Source organism: Mixophyes fleayi, chromosome 7, assembly GCF_038048845.1.
Source record: "Mixophyes fleayi isolate aMixFle1 chromosome 7, aMixFle1.hap1, whole genome shotgun sequence".
NCBI classification, from domain to species: Eukaryota; Metazoa; Chordata; class Amphibia; order Anura; family Limnodynastidae; genus Mixophyes; species Mixophyes fleayi.
Genome location: NC_134408.1, coordinates 136,288,391 through 136,309,602, shown reverse-complemented (window position 1 = coordinate 136,309,602; position 21,212 = coordinate 136,288,391). Strand labels below are relative to the sequence as shown.

The 21,212-nt window shown below is 38.6% G+C and overlaps 1 protein-coding gene across 1 annotated transcript; it reads left to right on the top strand.

The window, feature by feature from the left end:
* Positions 1 to 480: 480 nt before the first annotated feature.
* Positions 481 to 2,910, top strand: RPRM (reprimo, TP53 dependent G2 arrest mediator homolog). Its single transcript, XM_075178674.1, has one exon. The coding sequence runs from the start codon at positions 726 to 728 to the stop codon at positions 1,035 to 1,037; it is 312 nt and encodes a 103-aa protein (XP_075034775.1). The 5' UTR covers positions 481 to 725; the 3' UTR covers positions 1,038 to 2,910.
* The last annotated feature ends 18,302 nt before the right edge of the window (positions 2,911 to 21,212 follow it).

Genomic DNA, 21,212 nt, shown 5'->3' with positions numbered 1-21,212 from the left:
TGTAGGAGAACTCTTCTATCATATCTTGTAGTTTACAGATTTTTGAGTATATAACACCAATTTTGTTTTGTTTATTTCTAATTATCCCATAAATGACAATACTATAATCTGGTCTTTTTACTCTCGATGAGTGCTAGGTGCCTATTTTATTCTGTATTCTGAAATTATGTTTGCAAACACATCTGCACTCAAGAATCTACTGTATAAGCAACAATATTATCCAGTTACAATTGCAAAGCGCTACGGAATTTGCTGGCGCTATATGAATAAATGTTGAAGATGTTGATGACATTAGAACAAAGTAGACTGTAGCAAATTGGTTTCTGTGTAATGGCAGCAAGCTGCCTAGAGGTGGCGCTGTGTCCTTACATCTCCAGACATGCCTGCTAATGAGATTCAAATATCTCCCTCTGGTTAATGGTTGGATCCAGAGCTTTATAATAACCACAGACAGATAAAAACAGCGGCTTTCTTTGCTGCTTGGCTGCCTGTGAACTACAAGAAACTTATGAGAATTGCAGAAAACTCTAAAGTCTAACTGCGAGGGATCTGAGAAGCTTTATTCTGTGCGATAACATTACAAGCTCCAGTGGTGAAACAGCAGGAGAGGGTGGAGAGCACAAATCCAATGATTAATGGGTTCTTTTATTTAAACTCTTTCTGCCAGTTCCAGCTGGACCACCTGTTCGATTTTTTTTCCCCTCCTGCCAGAGAAGTTCGGCATCATGAACCAGACAGATGCTGTCTTTCTGCTCTCCAACAGCAGCAACTCTTTAGGTAACATCCTGGGATGCTGCACCCAGGCTTCAGTGGTAACAGACAATGGGTTTGAGGTGCCCTCTCTGGACGAGAGGAACCTGTTTATCATGAGGGTGGTCCAGATAGCAGTAATGTGTGTACTGTCCCTCACAGTCATATTTGGAATCTTCTTCCTAGGGTGCAACCTTCTCATCAAATCTGAAGGGATGATAAACTTTTTGGTCAAGGACAGGCGGCCATCCAAAGAAGTGGAAGCAGTAATTGTTGGTCCATATTGACGGAACGAAGGGTGGGAAAATTATTGTTGACGTCTTTAGACAGATGTCTGAAGCAACACATTTTGCCTTTCATTTACATGTTCCGTCTGTCGAAGAAGAAGAAGAAGAAGAAGTCTGAGTAACAACAAGGGAAGATTTCTGACATACGATGGAAAGAGAAAAGGACAAAGGTTGGACAAGTTGCTGCGAACAGATCTGTGACACTACAGATAAAGTGAGGCTGAAACTATTACAGACATTTTCTACGGTACTTTATAGAACACAAAAGTGGATCAAGACTCTGATTGTTCCCGAGGCAGAGTTGTGAGAATGTCGCGTACGGTTCTGTAAAGCACAGACAAATATTTCATTACTTTGATTGTAATACTTTTTATTCTTAAGAGTCATTTTTTTTTTCTTTGAAAGACAAATACTTTGATACGGTATATTTGATAAAATCAAGGCATTATTTATTAATCCTGTTATTCTGGGGACTGCTAAGTTATTTTTTGTTGGTTTGTTTGTTTTTTGAACAAAGGAAACTGTGAATGTTTGCTATATTTCTAATATGACATTTTGTATACTTAAGATTACTTTAGCCTGAAACTGTCTTTATCTCATCCTCGAGACCGTATCTTTAGTGTGTGGTTTATTAAGTACACTGACATTAAAGTGTCTTTATTTTGTTTAGTTTTGTTGCCTTTTTTCTTAATAATTTGTGGTGTCCTGTTGCAATCTGGCTTTAAAAAGCTTTGCACCTATCATTCAGTTCCATTCTGCAAACCTTTAGAGAACTCTCATATTTAATGGAGATACAGTGCATTTTTTTTCCATAAAAAAAAGTTAATTTAAATCAGGGAAATATATTGAAACACCAAGTATTTCAGTGGGGTTAGAGTGTAAAGTCAATGAAATGTGATATATCTTTATTAATATACTGTGCATGCATATTTACATGTATACAAATTATTGCCTTGAAACTTTAATTTTGACTCCTGTTTTAAGTATTTCAGTGAAATGATTATTTGATGTTAACTAATACCGTTCATTTCTTCTTATTGATTTACGTATTGTGTAAGGTTTCAAGATACACACATTTCCCCCCTGTTGCAATTACATTTGTGAAGACTTTTGTTTGTTAATTCAGTTTACATCAATTATTTTGCAGTAATCACCATATGTAGCATTTTCCAAGCTTGTGTATTTAAGGGGAAATCAGAACACAGTGCAATGTTTTTTTTAATGACTCAATCTTCATCTGGATACTGAGATGGAAAGCAAAGACTGAATTGATTATTAGAAACAGTTAACGCAGCTGCAATTTAGATATGACACAAAGCCAAACAGAAACTGGGGGGGGGAGGGGGTGGCTGTTGCGTTGTATATATATGCTATTCCTGTTTCTAGAACAAAAAAAAAACTGGCACCTTACCGTGAACACATTGTAAAAGAAAAAAAAAACAGCTAAAATCAAAGCATGAGCACCTCTAATTAAAATAATTGCACATGTCAAGCTAGCAATGAATATTAAAAAAGAAAATACATCTGTACAAATCTGTAATTCAAATGAATAATCAAATAGGATGAGTAGACGTTTCAACACTGGTGGTTGCTGCAACTATTGTATTGGTCTTAAGCATCGGGACATGTGAAAATGGAACAATTGATAGGTCTGACTGTATTGATGCTTCTGTATAAGAACTTAGCACAGCAACCGAAGTACGGTCACACGGTCAGATCAACTTGAAATGTTTTACCGATGTTATAATACCACTGGGTAAAGTGAAATAGGCATTTCTTTTTATACCATCTGTTAATTGGATAACGGCATTATACTTTTACAACATGACGTTTCATAAATAAACTTGAGAAATCGATATTAGTAAAAGTCAAAGTTGTACTGTTTTTACTTAATGGGCATAGTGTACAGTGTATATGTCACACAAGGGTTAATCACTGGTGTAATATACTGAACGATAAAGCACATATAGCGTTAATTGCTATTATTCACAGTCCAGAGCAAATAGATGTTACCTACAACGTGCAAAGGTCAATATATGCATTGTATTCCTGTGACACATCTGTCCATATATTTTTGGAGTATACTTAAATAACTTACTGTTGGTCGTTGTAGGCAATGTATATTTATTACAAGTTGAATGAGGAATCGGTTATTTATTAGGAATTGACAAATAATGCAATTAAAGTGCAAGTACACTATGATTGAACAAAAAATATATATTTTTTTATCTAATAAAATGGAACAATACACAAGTAATGTTAATGCATGTATAAACTCCTGTCAATAATATCTGTATGCCTTTTATGTGGTCACAGAACTATTTGGTGACTTCTAATATCCATTTAATTTGCAGTAGAGAGTGTCGTAACCCATAGCAACCAATCAGGTGTTTACTTTCATGTTTTTAAACTGCACTATAAAAGTAATAACTGGAATCTGATTGGTTGCTAGGAGTTACAACACAATTGTAAACATTGGACCATTGTAATGTCAAATAAGTCTTATTGTCTTCAGACTGGTTACTTGGGACCTGAAAATCAGTACCCTGCACCATGTTAGAGCAATATGGATATAGAGGAGTGCAAGTTGGGCTTTAAAGTGAACACCTTTGTTCTTTGCTGCTCTAAGTAACTACCAAACTTGTTAGTTGCAACCTAATTGTAGAACAAAATACAATTGAAAATGGGCAAAAATAAATGATTATTCCAGTAAAATAATTTAATATATATTATTATCTCTATAATAGCTTATAATATAAGCTACACTTTCCTGTAATGAAACAACAGTGTGTTTATTTGTTCAGTATTAGTTACAGATCACGTAAAACCAGGGCCGGTGCTAGGGTCCATGGCGCTCTAGGCATTTTGTCAAAATTGGCGCCCCCCCCCCCCGCAAAAATCGGCGCCCTCCTCCTTCCTCCTTCCTCACCCCGTCTTTCCTTACCTTGTCTCACCACCGCCGCCTCTCTGCTCCGTCTCCTCCCCTCCACTCACTGACACTGTCGGGCCGTGATTATGATGTCACGCCCGACAGTCAGTGAGTGGAGGGGAGGAGACGGAGCAGAGAGGCGGCGGTGGTGAGCAATAGCCTCTTCTCCCCTCCCTGTGGATGTATCTGCATGCTGTGCGGCGGCCGTGACAGGTATGATCAGCGGTCACCGCACAGTTTTAAAGTAATTTTCATTCTGTGGCGCCCTCCAGAGCCTGGCGCCCTAGGCAAGTGCCTAACCTTGCCTAATGGGAGCGCCGGGCCTGCGTAAAACCCTAAATACACAGGCACATGTGAAGTCAGTCTCTTAACTTGGATTATCCAAAGTGCAAGTCAAACAGTACAATAAATAAAAAAGAGCCTATTAATTAAATCAAAACACACACACACACACACACAAAAAAAATACGAGTCATTGGGTCAATGCTGCTCACATCCTGAGCTGGGGATTTGCTTCGTCATTACAAGTGACTTAAGAATTATTACCTAGTAACTGTGCTCTGCACTCTGAAAATACTCATCCGCCACCAGGAATTCAATCAGAATCACAAATCAAGTGAATATTGGGATGGATATTGTGTCTCTGCTAGAAGGGCAAGTCTAAGGCATTACAATTTTCACTGGAGAATAGGAAATGAAATGTCAGGGACAATGTACCTCTCTTGGAAGAGAGCGTGTATAATGCATCCTGTTATACAGATCATTATTTATCAGTCCGGACCTGCAGATCCGGCACACACAGCCAAACTGAAACAAGTACTGATTACAGTCTGATGTCCCCTTGTTACTGCTAAAAGCTATGATAGTGTGTGTGATTAGTCTGAATTATACCTCGGCTCAGTCACATGACATAAGAATTGCTGTTCCGTAGGGACTGGTGACATATTCACTCTGCACAAGACACTATGAAGTATCTTTCTAGCCGCAAACCTGAAGAGTTTGTAAATGAGATTTGGAGCTATGTCCCTTGTTCCCCTATTATCAAATGTCAGTAATCTCAGCATTACCCAGATAACGATCGTCTAGCTGAATAACAATACTTGACGACATGACTGGTTTCTCCTTCTTTCCAAATGAACCTGTTTTTACAGGGAAGCTCATGGATTTGTGGCCCAAGATTGTGGCATCTCCGAGAGAGCAAACGTTTGCTCCGTCTGATGGGAGAAGTTGGGTGGATTGGAGGTGGTCTTTCCGAGTACAGATTAGGCGAATGAATGAGTCTATATTTGCACCCACATACAAAAACTAGACATTATTTGCAGGACGAGTATAAAATGAGGAGTATTTAGGGGGGGGCATCCTTGCTTTGTTGTAGGGGGCACAGCCGTTTTCTCTCTGAAGAAGGGATTGATTTTATCACCTCCTCAAAAACTGACCTGGTCATTGACTCGTGTGAAATCTAAAGAGGTACAGTAACTGTCTGAATGCCTGTACGCTAGTAGGCAAGCATGCGTGTCTTATTGTATGAATGTGCATAAAAGTGTGCGCCCTCGTCTATAGCTTTGTGGGGGGGGGGGTTTACGTGTGGGTCTGAGCCCCATGTAGGTGGGCAAATTGGAACGAGATCCGGCCACTAGGCACCTCAGGCTGAAAGACCAGATTAATTTCCGTATCAGAAGATGAGCGCACAAACAGACCATTAGCGGTCTAAGGTTCCATCCGTATTTAACAACGCACCTATTAAAGATCCAACGATTTTGATTGTTGAGCATCACGGCTGATTTCAGACCTGATATGCTGCAATGTAGGACCAATTGCTTGACATCAGCTGCAATATTACAGCATGCGTGATCACCATTACACACACATGTAACATACCTAAGTCCTGAGCGAATCTACACAAATTTACAAATGATGTCCCACATAGCACATTGTTAATATACCATTAGGTCATTCTCTGAAAATGATATCCACAAGCAATTATGGGTATTGGGGTAAGCAGTATCAGACACAAGCTTGTGGCTGGGGAAGGGGCTTTGTTTTGTGTGCTTTGCAATGGGCACACTTGCCTACTTTCCCAGATTGTTGGGGGGATTCCTGAAATTTTTTTTTTTTTTGTTTTACACAGGGTTATATAAACGAATGTTCACTCAACCTCTATTGCAGTCTCCATAAGATGAAAAAGTGTCCAGTTTATTTTGTACATTATACAATGGTTATCTAATTTAGACGTACATATCTCCCTGAGTATATTGTTTACTTAACGCTGCATTCCCAAATATTCAGGTCTTTTACCTTTTTAACATAAAGCTGATTTTCTAACCATCTCTCAATAAAACATTAAGCTCTGGCATTTTCATTGACTCTGCTACAATTATCTAATATTTACCAGCAAAGTCACTGAAATCGGTATACAGAAAGCAGCCAGTTTGCGTGACCTAAACAACTGAACCTGTTTATTGTAAAACACTATAGATATGAAGAAATACTAAACTAACATCTGGAACTTCCTGGAGATGCAGCACTTTGCAACTAATGATCTTGTTGTTGCTATTGATTGAAGTCACCAGTCAATAATTGCTGCTCCCAAGCTGCCTTGTTACAGTGTTTTTCGGCAATAAATATTAAAAGGAAGCAGTATGCAACTGTACATAATGTATCAAAAATGCAGCTATAGATCCCCAGTCCCAAAAACTGGAACTATTGTGGGAAAATTGGGATACATGGCAGATTCTGGTCCCTCTAACTTGAGAGATCTGGAAGGTAAAGGAAAAGGTAATCTCTGGCTTTATTACGGATAATCTGTAGGTTCTCAGTGCTGTTCTCCAGTGTGGAGTTTCTGTATAATATTAAGATTTTAACTCTTTCATCTGCAGATTGTTCAGATTAGATTGAAACCCTGTCGGTAAGAAAAGAATCACAAAAGAAATAGGATTAAATGGGGTATATATCCTCAAAACAGATTCAGTAACTATTTCATGTTTACAGTAATAAAGCGTGTTTTCATTTTGAGATATTGCCATTATCGTCATCATCGTTATTTTATATTGTGTGATATCAAAGGGCAGTGTAGCAATCTTTCCCAATTTTTTCTTTTATTAAACATCCTATAGGGCCCACTTTTCTGGATACTTTAATGCCCTGTCTGAAAGTCAACCAGGGGAAATTAAATAGTAATTTTTCTTAGATCAAGACAAAGATGGACGCTCTATTGTAGCTAAGCACAGAGGCGTAACTAGCGAGCTGTGGACCCCGGTGCAGGGAAGTTGGGAGGAGGAAACGGGAGACCACAGCTCGCTAGTTCCAACTCTCTGCATCTGCCGTGCAATGGGCCCCAATATCTCCAAGGGCCCCGGTGGACTGCACCTGCCACACCAATGGTAATTCCGCCACTGGCTAAACACATCCCTTTAACAGTGAGTACTTGTAAGTAATAATGGTGAGCCCTTCTTAGGTTAAGTTCTACACCGAGTCAGGTTTTCAGGGCACCAATCAAAACCTTTATGTTCGATCCAATTTTCAGTATAAGTGTCACCTCAACAGTGTTAAAAATTATATTGCAATTCTCCATGTATCCATAAGCAGTGATCAGAAACAACGTTCACCCAATCAAGCCCTTTTAATACATATGTATGAGTCCCATGTCTAAATAATAATATTTTTCCAGTTGAATTCAGCAAGTCTCTCTGTTTTTTCAAGGAAAGATTAAGATGACATCACATGAGAGGATAAAGCAGGAGGTCTGCTGGAGACATTCTACGTCATAGGAGCTAGTGGTGGAGTAATATATAAATCCACTGATGTCTATCCAGAGCTTTCTGAGAACGACGTGCAGTGTTTTGAGATTACCTGTGACTTTTCTATACCATTTATGTGCCCGGTTTACTGCTGGAACTGGTAGGAGAGAGCATATATATATATTGTTACTGGTTCACTACTGCTAAATTTAGTTGCTCATTTTGTCCTACTCTCTATCTGTCTGTCCTGTCAATGTGCCTGTCTCCCAATCCTGTCAGTGTGTCTGTCTGTCCTGTCAATGTGTCTGTCTCCTAATTCTGTCAGTGTATCTATTTGTCATGTCAATGTGTCTGTTTCATAATCCTGTCAATGTATCTGTTTGTAAATCCTGCGGGTATGTCTGTCTCCCAATCATGTCAATAGCCCTAGTGCATGCTATGTTGCTTTTGTGATGTAGAGTGGCAGCCTACCATCAAGCATAGGTATGTGAGTTTTGTCAGTTATGTGTAAGTTGTATTTAGTGACTAATATTGACTGTGATTGTAAATCTGTCAGCTTACAGTATCTGCTCTAAGTGCTCCAACACACAAGGTATCCATAAAAACCATAAAACATAAATATTTTAACTGTAATCCAGTCAACGGCATCAATCACATGGTGGATGAAGCAAGAATGTCTGTGTCTATGGTAAATGGATCTCACTGTATACTTACTGCAGTACTGAGTGTCCCTGAAGCCCGTGGTAATCGGTATCCCGATGCTTGGGTTCCAACACCGAATACACCTACAAAAGAAACCTGAACCCTTCAATCACAACCTAATTAAAATCTACACTTGCCTTCTCACTGACGGAGGACATTACCGGAACAACTGCTATGCGACTGCTGCAAAATCCGAAGATGCTGGATGCCGGCACTTCATTGTGACATCACTGAAGACGTTTGGAGTAATACTGTTTTACGCAACTTATTATAGGAAATTGTTCCAAAATTGTTGAGTCTCAGGGACTGCACAGAGGCTAAAACTGACTTCTATAATTAACTCCCAGCATGATGAATACTTTGGCCATGTGCTGCTGGTGGTTCTGGGTAAGGTTGTATTTAAGAGCTGCTGCTTCATTAGTTATTTTGAGTGAATCCTTCCTAAGTTAATAAGGAAAGTGCACCTTAATGGGCTTTTTTTTTTTTTTTACAGGTTCAATGTGCAAAATTGACCTAAATGGTCTATTTGGCAAGTATCGCCCCTTACCTCTGCTAATCATTTGCTAGATACACTCTAGCACGGTGTATCTAGCACTTCCCTTTCTTGCAGTGTCTTTCTTCCGTGGGGTGTACTGAATGCTCTCTGTGCACCCAGCCCTCATTGCCGCGTCACAAACCTGATGTCATCATATTTGAACCAAGTAGCACAAATAACTTTTTGGGTTACTCGGTTCAACCACTAAAGTTGGCAAGATGAGGTGTTAGTGAGTCCGGGGGTACAAAGAGGACTGCATATGCCTGGCCCTCAGAAGATGGAGAGATTTCAGAAACGGTCAGTGCTAAATACACTCTGCTAGAGGGTAGCTAGCAAACTATTTGGGCGTATTTTGCATATATAAGTCCTAAAAAATCCATAATATGAACTACTTATCCAATACCACATCCGCCATTATTTTGACTATGAACAGATAGGTGCATGGTACAGACGGAAAAAGTCAGGAACATTTAAAAGTTAAGCCTACAAAGAATAAAAATAAAACCGGCCATACCTCTTCCTAATATCCAATTTATAAGGAGATTGTTGTCCATTGTTGTTTATAGCAATAAATGTTTCAACTGAAAACAAAACAAGTCAACGAGTGTTCTACCTTCACTGACTGTTAAACATTCCAACATAGAACACTTAGAACATGAGTCATGTGACACAAGTGACATCACTATTCTCCAAATATAGGGATATACTTTGCAGGATATTTTACATAAATTAGGTCACTGGTATATTAATGTGAATGAACAATTCATGTCAGTGATTGCTGCCACAATGGGGGTCTGTATGGATATCTGGGGTTAAATATATCAAGCTGAGAGTTTTCCCGTGGGTTTGAAAAACCAATCAGATTCTAGCTATCATTTATTTAGTACCTTCTACAAAATGATAGCTAGAATGTGATTGGTTGCTATAGACAACATCTCCACTTTTCAAACCCACCGGAAAACTCTCAGCTTGATACATTTACCCCTTGATGTATTTGTTACAATACTGTATTATGTGAACATGTGATCACATTGAGTTCCTGCTTTTCACTCATATTTATTTTAGCTTTAATTCCTTACGGAGTTTGCGACATTTAAGTTTCCTATAAAATCTTTTATTTTGCACATTCAAATAATAATTCAAATAATAATAATACATCTCTGCAAATTGCAAATTTTGATCTCTCCCCCTAGGCACAGCACTTGCCAAAAATAATTATACCTTTCTATGCAATACCTAAAAATGGAAGCAAGTAAGCAAGGCGTGAATAACTGCAATTAATCTCAATTGCATGAATTTAAATGATCATCTTATGCTAAATTTGTATGAATCATTATGACATGCACAACGCTTAGTTAATGTGTTAAATCTGTTGACATAATTTTTCATATTCTTGGCGGGGGATGGGAAGGATGTTTTTAGCAATTATGCTATTGCCTAATTCAAGCTATATATTAAGATCTAATTGTAAATATCAAATATTAATCAGTTTCTGTATTAATAAGGTAATTATCAACATACGTAAGTAGAATCCTGTGTGTGTTTAAAACATCTTAAGTGGTTTAGACTAGATCTCGCAACAAATAGAATCTCTCTGGTTGCTGCAGGCTACAATACCATCTTCCTGTGCACCAGTATTGATACTCTATAGTGTCACCTGTGTTTCTATTCCTATGGAGCTATTGGCTGAGCATTCTCTTTAGAAGAGAAGATCACTGTTCCCTCCAGCTCCCTGAGTTCACTAGCAGTGTGACAGGCATAAGTAAATGATAGAATTGATAGGATCTGTTAGTGGCCTGTGGATAAAACAGGAAACCAAAACTAGGGCAAATCTAATCTTTCTGCCTAAGATTTTAGTTACAATGGGCCTAATTCATTAAGGAAAGTTAAGCAAAAAATTGAGTAAGTTTTCTTACTCAAGTTTTCTGACAAAGCCATGTTGCAATGCAAGGGGTGCAAATTTGTTTATTATTTTGCACATAAGAAAAATACTGTCTGTTTTTTCATGTAGCACACAAAACTTGATAGCTTATTTGTACACTGAAATTTAACGCTGATCTAAGACATGCCCTACCCCAAATATAAATCTGCCATCACATATTAAATTTACCCCCCCTCCCCCCCTCCAATGCAACATGATTTTGCCTTACTTACTTTTGCTTAACGTTCCTTAATGAATCAGGCCCAGTATGTTCAATCATTTCATCAACAGTGAATAGTTTTATTTATAAACTACTGATACATTGCTATTGTGAATTGTCCACTTCTTCCATTCTTAATTCATAACACCAAATTATAATGAAGATTTGCAAATGATATTATTATTATTATTATTATTATTATTATTATTATTATTATTATCATGCCGGTGAGCATCCTGTAAATATTACCCATACAATTAGACTCTGTCATCATCATTTGAATAGATAACCCTTTACATGCCCACTGTGATGTGTTTTCGTTAGCTGATCCATAGATTCATTTGCTTTGATTGATTACAAAACCACTAACAATTACCAAGCAGGATGACAGTGCATCTGTCTTCTGCAGTGATCAAAGTGCCATTGATTAAGTCTTTGCAGCTCAGCAACAACGTCATATAAACATCTTTCCTGTTCCTAACAAGTTACTCCAGACAAATTCAGCAGCTTCACTCGCAATGTGTTTTGTTTTGTTTATGAGGTAGGAACTGTTTAAATAAATACAAAGTAAGCACAGCTGAGCTCAAAATGTAAAGGAAAAATCTAAACAACATTTTATAAATTTTAACAGATTGCAACAAAGAGAAATAATAAACAAGACAATATAGTCTTCTTGAGAACAAGGGCAGACGGGCATGGTAGTAGTCTGCAGTGTTCCCATGAGCAAACAGTTGTGTTCTAAAGGGAGGATGTTCTTAGTATGATAGTAATGGCAATGGGCAACACTGTTTCCCTTACACACCAGAGCATTTCCGCTATACAAGCTCTGTATATCCCTTTCGTATTAATATTACTCTGACAGAGTGTATCCTGTTTTATCCACCATACTGTTTTCTAGTGAACAACTAACCTTGCCACATACAGGGTTTTGAGAGCAAAATTGCCTTGAAAACGGCATTGCTCCTTAATTTTAAAATTACTCTAACTGAGCGTCTTATCGCTTTAGTTCCCTGGTCAGAAAATCAGTGTTCTAAAGCACCCATGTGACCTTGATATTATTTAAAGCTCTCTGGCAGAGAGTAATGAGTGGTATCGATTTGCTGGAGCCCTAGGCAAGACACTGGTTTGGACCCCCTTACCCCTCTCCGTGCAGCAAAAAAAACCAAAACACATAAAAATGGCTAGAGTAATGCGGGTCTTTCAATGACCATTGAGCCCTAGGTGGCAGCCTCGGTTGCCTAATGGATGATAACGCTCTGACAGTGATTCATTTTTAGTATAGACAGATATGATATTGGTAAATGTAGTCGAAAGATAACTTCCACTGGGGCAGATTGCACTCTGAGTTTTCGTTTTACTTTACTCTGAATCAACACGGTTAGAGTAGAACAACTTAAAAAATGATGGATCTGTGTTTTTTTTTATCTCAATAACTTTTGGGTGCAGGATTTCTAAAGCTTGATATGGTACTTGGGGAAGATTACTAGGTTAAATCTTTCTGCCATATGCAGGAGAGTCCTCAGGTTTTTTTTATGACACTTTCTCCACGTGCGCTCTGCAGGTGGGGACATTCTGGTCATGTTAATTGCATGCACCGAAATAGAGATGGAAAGCACTGATCTTGATAGACAGGACATGTAATACAGTTAGAAATGCATCAATGCACAGGATCTGCACATCAAAAAGAAAAGCATTATTCCCAATGCCAGCACACCTTATGGATTCAATCTGGAACACACGTTATAACAGTGGGAACGTTGCATTTTAAATCCACATACCCACTGGCATTTTGTTTGTAACTAGCATTTTTACAATGCATTTTTGATCTCACTGTCATGTAATAAATGCAAAAAAAGCAACACAAAGCATTTAAAAAACCAGAACACAGATGGAACGCTAGTAATAGCGGCAGTAGATATGGTGATACTAAAAATATGTTTTAATAGCATTAAAGTGTAGAAAAATACCTGTAATCGATGCCAGTGAGTATGAGTTCTAACAGTTTACAAACAGGAGACTGTACTATTTATACCATCCGATTTTATTGTCTGTAATGTAGTAGCTACCAAACATGTTTTCATTTTTTTAACTAGTTTATCTTAATAAAAGTCAAAGCTGTATTTGCAATCATCATTTAAGAGGGTGCATGGCAGTTCCATTCAGCAAATCGTAGCACTGATGGGTAAAGGTATGTATTACTGATGTATCACAATGCTCAGTGTTGGCTTCTTCTTTACGGTTTGTGAATGGGACAAAATGCACTTGAAAATAATTCCTCTTTAAAGCAGCAATGCCATAAAAAATAGGTGTTTTTTTTTTTTTAACATAAATCACTGTGATAGATTATAAGAAGAATGCTGGTATTTACCATTTTTCCTTGGTTTGTTTGTTCCAGCTGGCATTAACTATTTACAATTCTGTTCAGAGCCATGATTTACCATGACTACCACAGTCACATGGCACTTGATATAGTAAGCAGAGAGGCGTTGGAACGCCCCTCTAAGCTCTATCTGCACTCCTCTTGTTTAGCAGACTGATTGTGTCTTTTTCTGGCAGTCGTACCTGTTAGTTCTCCATAGAGATTTGGAAAAGAGATAAGGATTTATAAAATTACAATCTGATACATTCTTACATTTTTTTGTGTGGGATCGCTGCTTTAAGTAGAAAAATATTTCTCTTTCTATATTTCTGTTTCATTGAAGCATTTTCATTATACTTCATATTTACACAATTTCTGCACATTTCCTGTGACAAAGACAAGCGACAGTGTTATTGTCATAACAATGTCAGAACAACTGACAAGATTATTAAAAAAAAAAAACACGCAAGACTTGTAATTTAAAGAAAAAGGTCTCAACACAATTAAGAATACGGATAATATTTCTTGAATGACGGCAGGCAAGAAAACATTTTCCCTTGAGCTCTGTTATACTGTGCAGTCGATTGTAGAATTACATTTCTCATTATATTAAAGAGGACAAAAAAAAACCCAAGAAAGCGCACGCTGAACAGCAAAGCAATAATATAATACTCACACGTACTAAAATATTCTCCTGTAATTTGGTTTGTTCTTTTGTAAAACTAGAATTGTATGCTGTTTATGACATCACTGTACAATCCATTAGAACACCCTGAAGAGATAATAATGACTAATTTGTTTAACGAATATTTTTTTCCATTAATGCCGCACCACCTTCTGGGAAAATATATACTAAGTTGCCCACTCTACCTAGCCGGAGACTTGAGGGCTGCTGCATGCAGCAGTTTTCGCTGGGGCTTTGCCGGTTCTGTACTACAGAATCGGCAAATGGATATTGTTAAATGCCGACAGAGGGGTGGGAGCGGGAGGACCAATCACAACCTTCACACAAGAGGTTGGCCCAGTTTGGGCATTCACTATATACCTAGTGTGTTCAGCTCAGAACCAGTTCACTAGATCACAGGAAGGTCTATTGTCCTCATATTTTAATGAACTAACTGTGTAGAGATGGTACAAAGTTAAAAAAAATGTACTTGCTTTTGTGGAGAGATAATGCCTTGATTTTAAAATTATTTCTGGGGTAGCAATATCAGCTAGTCTCAATGTCTGTCTGTTATCTCTCCTCAATGTTCCATCTGCTGAACCTAGGAACACACAATGCACTAGAGTCCAGTAAGGGATCTGTTTACCAGTATAATTTATTTTACAAATTATATATGGTACTCAAAATATAGTGAATCATAATAGCCCATTAATATTAGCTTTTTAACACCTTTCCTCAAACGAACGGTATGCAAAGAGAGATTGCGAGGGATACAATTTAGTGAAGGGGGATAACCAGAGCTCTCAAATAGTATAACGTCTAATCAACCTGTTTGTTTTGTTCTGGGTCCCACATGCAGCACAATAGTTATAGGTGTTTATTCCTAGTATTTAAAAAAAATCCAGAATCGTCTTCCTTTTGATATCACAGGTCACTAAATCCAATATCCGCCCTTGCCCCCCACTGTGGCACTTCTACAGCTGAATCCGCCCCATCTCCATCAATCAATATGTCACTGGGCGTATACTCATCACCACTAGGGCAGCAACAGCCCAGAATTGGAAGTCTCCACCACCTACGCCCCTTTCTAAAATTATTGCCAAAACACAACATAGTTATAAGATGGAAACCATTGGTTTTGAATACTCTACAGCTGTATCCTCTCCGCTGATCGAGGGGTTCCCGTGGTATGAATATTACATTGAGCATCGACCCCCACTGGATCCTTAATCTCTAGGCCGGCCTCCCTGAGCCTTAAAGTACCGACCTTCCTATTCCTAAATGTGCCGTTATGGCATGCTGTTTGTCTCTAAATAAGTATTGCCCAAATATATGGGACTCTCATTGTTTAGAGTTACGACTACCCTATTATCAAAAGCGCCGTGGAGGGGCGGTTGGCTTTAATATACATTTGCAAATGTGTGCAACTAAGACTTTTGTATTTTTATTTACAGTAGAAATGGCAGATCTGTTGCTGGCTGTAGCAGTGTGCTGGGGGATTTTTCTGATTTTTCTTTTAGGATAATCCCACCTTTTCAAGCACCTGCTATAAATTGATTGAGCAACTTCCACTTCTGTATTTGTCTCTAAATATGTCTCCTTCCTTCTCTCCCCTGCTGCCCCTCCTCATCTATTTCTGGTATATATCTCTTATGTCTCTGTATAGTGTTTTTGTTACATGTCGGCAATGTTGATTGTGCAAATTTTTGATATTATGGATTGTATCCGGTAACCATTGCTATGTCTGTTTTGTATTACTTTATAAAAAAATGCAAGTTAGAGGAAAAAAAATCCAGGATCATAGCAAAATAAACATTCTGCGTTTGAATGGAAATGTGTCCTGTGAAAACAGGGACGCATAGATCAGTCACTAAAATCACAGCCACACACTGAAAACTCTGCAACACACCCATTACATCTTTACCAAACTGACAAAGCTGCCTGAACTATACATAAGTTTATTGTATCCCTGTAGCTGATGAATCCTGCCTAACTAAATTAATGTGAAAGCAGCACCCCCATGAGGAAATCATGTATGTTTTTTTTTTTTTTTTTTTTTACCATAAATCACTCTGGCAGGCTGTAAGAAGAATGTTGGCATTTTCCATTTCCCTTGTTTTGTTTCTTCAGGCCACTATTAATGATTTATGATTTTGGACTCCAATGACAACCACAGTCACATGACACATGATGAATTGAGCAGAGAGGCTTTGGAATGTCCATCTGATCTCTATCTGCAATGCGGCATCTTCCTTCTTCCCCTCTGCCAGCACATGTCACACTGTGAGCCTGTGTCTGTATACCAGAATCACTGTGTTTGTGTCTGGCAGCCTTTTTTGTTTGCCAGAGAGCTTTTGAAAAATATATAAGGGTTTGTAGGAGGGTAGGTAAGAAAATATAATTTATTTAAAGAAAGGGGAGTGCCAACTTGGAAGTATTAAAAGTTGCCTAGTAATATCTATGTACTCTGGGAAGCCACTTATGATTCTGATCATGGATCTGTTATAGATTTTGGGGGTGGGGGCTGAATCCGGGGACCCCAAGTTATTGCTTGAGCCCCTATAGATATGTTTACGTTTTTGCCAACAACGGTTATACTGAAATCTATAGCAACAGAGAAGAGCAAGTTGTTTTATATTAAATAATAGGAGGGGTGACTGGTAGTGAAAAACATCCATTGCACAAGGCTGTTGTGAACATGTTTTATTGACCAGAAAATTATGTTTTATTATATCCATCAATTAGCAAGTTGTGAAACAGCTAAGGAGGCAATGGACTGCAAGCTGATTTTATTAGTGACATTGGTTAGTTATATTTTTGTATGCGCTGGCTAATAATACCCACTTGAGTCAATAAACAGAAGCTTTGATGGCAGAATATAAAAAGGATGACAGAAATCTTCATCTTGGCTTATTAAAATCACGTGAAGGAGGAAATAAATAGATATCTCTATGGTAACCACGTCTGCCAGTTACCTGCCTAACAGGAATATCCTGTCAGTGTGCCAGAACGGTTTTATAAATAAATATATACCGCTCTCTATATAATATATAATACATCTGACATATTTATAAATAACATCTTATTTATTTGTTGTTTATTTATTTGTTGTTTAAGAAGACCAAATGAATAAGATCCCCCCTCCCAGCCTATATCTTTTACTTCTCAAAGGACTTTGGTATTGTCATCATTTCTTGTGGCACATTTGTACCAATTTTTCTTTTAATCACAGAGTATATAAATATGTGTATAAATAAATTGTGTTCCCATAATGATTGTTCAGGGAGTTTGATCACATGATCAAACAAGTTCTGTAGCCACACCCTCAAATGAAAATAAGTGTAAACTTCCCACCCCATTCAATAAAATATCTCATCCGGCAACATGAAATTTTGTGTTTGCCTTTGGCTGCAAAATGAAGTGCATAACTACGGCTAACCCGTATTCAACAAGAAACACACAGGCATACATTTGCTATAACTTCTAGAAAGAAATCTTGGAGGTGTTGCTTATAGCAGCCAATCAGATTCTAGCTATTATTTTCTAGAATGTACTAGAGAAATGATAGCTGAAATCTGATTGGTTGCTTCCCCAGAGTTTCTCCCATGAAAAAGAGCAAAATGCTGGTTTCCTCCAGTTTATTTTTTTTATCACCAGTTATTTATATATCGCTGTCATGTTATGCAGCGCTGTACAGATAATGTTCAATCATTCATATTGGTCCATGTCTCATTGACGCTTACAGTCTAAATTCTGATACACCCTAGGTCCAGCCAATCAACCTAACAGTATGCATTTGGACTGTGGGAGGAAACCCAAACAAGCACGGGGAGAACATACAAACTCACACAGATAAGGCTCTGGTTGGAATAAAACTCATGGTTCCAGCATGGTAAGGCAGCAATGCTAACCACTGTGGCACAGATGCTGCCATCTGGATGGGTTAAATCATGTGTGTACCCAACAAACGCTCTTACTGTACATTGACTACGTGCATACACCCATTCCCCTCCTCGTTCTCCCCCTAAATCACAGGCTGATGTAAGGGTCCTTTATGCTCAAAGAGGAATTGGATGTTGCTGCATTCAGTGGAGTATAGTCCAGTTCTGGGCATGCGCAAAGTAGTTTTATGCAAAATACGACACATATTGGCATTTATGTTCCTTAATGAATCGGCCCACAATGCTTATGTTCCCATATTCTGCACTTGAAAATTAACTGGACAAGTTGGAACAGATTTCTGTAACTGTTTTACCTTACATGGGGCCTAAAAGGAAGTATAGGGTGGATTTTATGGTCTGCAGAAACTTCAGGTCACAAAAGCTTCCAGGATTTTCATTTTGGGCATTTTACACATACTAAGTAATAAATATATATTGTAGATTGTAGTAATATAGTCCAGTGCTTCTTAAACCTGGTCCTAAGCACCACTAACAGTGCATGTTTTCCTTATCTCTTTGCTTTAGCACAGGTTGTGATGAAACAAGTGTGATAACACTGTAACCATCCTGTTCCTCATTTCTCACATAATGTGGATTATAGCAAGTACTTTTTATAGCCCTTGCTTTTGTTCCCCAGCTCCACAGACTACAACTACAGTGTCTAATTACATGTGGATAAGGGGACATTGTAGCTCATTGTAAATATGTATATTGTTTATTGTATATTGATGATGTGGCAGTGAGGTTATTATTCATTGTCCCTAAAGTGAAGCCAGGTGGGTTATGGGTAGGGATCTGGTTGCAAGATACGGGAGGGGGAAAACTAATTACTGTCCATTGTTCTCATGAGACTAGTCCAGACAGGCCATCTAGTAGGGGAGGTTCTGTGCAAGGACAGCTTATCTTTACCCCCCTCTCCAATTCCTCCCCCTAGTCCAGCACTGACCACCAATGTTTAACAAGGAGAGGCCCAGGGGTTTGCCGAGAGAGGGGAAAGCTCTGTGGAAATTATACCGTAGATATAAGGAGCCACTCCAGGGGGGGAAGGGGGTGTTCATTCTGTGATTTGATTGCTGGAAGGTGCAAGGTCTGGTTTTGAGTTGCCGTTCTCTACCAGAGTCTACATATGCAGCTAAGAGAGATCCATGGGACGTCAAGTCCGAACAGCCAGATGACTGTAACGCCTTAAGCTAGTGGTGTAAGGGACAGATGATGTGGTAGACCTGCCTGGCATTTATTTACTGTGTGTACTTAACAATCTAGTGATTGTTTTTATTGCAATAAATGTATTGCTTTACTTTCTAACTGCATTTGCCTGAGTGACTTTACGAATCCTAGAAGGTACTGGGTAGACTTCCCTGGCATAGGAAGGCACCCGTGGGTGGCCAGCCAGCGTGAAGTGGGGTAGCATTGGGTCAGATAAACCCGGTATTTTCACACAGGTGTATTCATTACTGACTGACACATTGTAACACATCCACAGGTGGTATAATTATTTCCCTTGTCACCTGGAAAACCTGCACTGTTAGGGGTCCTGAGGACTGAGTGTGAAAAACATCGATCTATACTACAGTCCACAGTCCCTCTTTTCACAGTATACTTCACATTTCCAGTGCAAAGGGGTACAGCCTTGCTGATTTGAGGCATAACAATGGTTTTTGGGCGGAACAATTGTCTGCAATGGGTCATGCCCTGTGCGACTTATATGTTTTGTTATCATACAATCTTGTAAGCTATGTCCTCGGAAAATAATGACGGTGCCTCTGACAACACCTCCAAGGTTATATAGATCATAAAAGCCGGCATACACACACCACAAAACATTATTACTTTCCAAGCAGTTTTAGAAACCTGCTGTATCTGTTCCATGCAGTTGAAATTATGAAACATTAATTTTATACCTCCTGCTCAGCACTGTTTCACAAAATCTAATTTCAAATGATAAAAGTAAATTGGAACATTATTAAAGTTCCATAATGCATTCAAAATGGAAATGAATGTGATGCTTGAGAATTCAAAGGTGTTTTATGCGGCATTCCAGAATGTGATTAAAGCGGTATTGGAGAGCTCAGTTCTATGTAAACTTTAATGATTTGGGCTAAAATAGTTAACTCCAATTGATAAACAATGTGACGTAAACAATGTTGGAAAAGGTCAAGATATTTTTATTTTCCACTCATGTTGATACCCTCAACCCATCCTGTTGTACGTCCAGCATTACTTGAGAAATTGTGGAAGTGCAATTGTAATTATGAAAATGCTGCTCTGATTAGCATTCAGTTAGGAAGGTGGATGGATAGTTCAGGGGAGGACACAGAGCAGTTCCGTTATCTACGCACAACTGTGTATTAAAGAGATATTTGAGAAGTCTGTTACTATGTAATACAGCGGTATAATCATATTTTTAAATATAGGAGTTTATCTGGGCAGAAGTAAACATTCCTGATTATTAATGAGAGTGAGGACATCGCATGTACCCTCAATAGACCCTGACCTGACTTTATCCTTTGAAATTTAGATGCTATTTCAATGTTTAGTCGTACCTGTTTGACTTGGTGGAAGTTTGATTTTTTTTAAATAGATCTAAATTCTGATTCATTTTCACATTTTGTGACACAGAGCATGAGGTGCTTTGGCAAATGCAGAAGTCAGCAGCAGAGGCTGTGCCAGTCTGAACTGGTCAACGCCATAACATGGAGAAGTGCAGTGCGGTGTACACTGTCTGCCTGTAAGAATGTGATGCCAGCCACAGACTACTCAGCGCCAGGCAGAATTCTCTAGGGAAATCAGGGCTCCTCCTGGCACCTGTGGGAGGTGGGTGCCAGGGTCGTGTGTTAGCTTATTTAAAACAATAAGGGCTAGATTTACTAAGCTGCGGGTTTGAAAAAGTGGAGATGTTGCCTATAGCAACCAATCAGATTCTAGCTGTCATTTTGTAGAAGGTACTAAATAAATGAAAGCTAGAATCTGATTGGTTGCTAAAGGCAACATCTCCATTTTTTCAAACCCGCAGCTTAGTAAATCTAGCCCTAAGTATGGTTGTGGAAATACGTCCCACAAAGTCCCACAAACATACTTAATGTTTTAACCACTTTAAGACAGTATACTGGCACCCATCTCCCTCTGGTGCTACGAGGAGTCCCAGTACTAGTCAGCTGAGGCTGGTT

Excerpts from the sequence above, each read along its gene's own strand:
- RPRM (XM_075178674.1), top strand. The coding sequence starts at position 726 with ATGAACCAGACAGATGCTGTCTTTCTGCTCTCCAACAGCAGCAACTCT.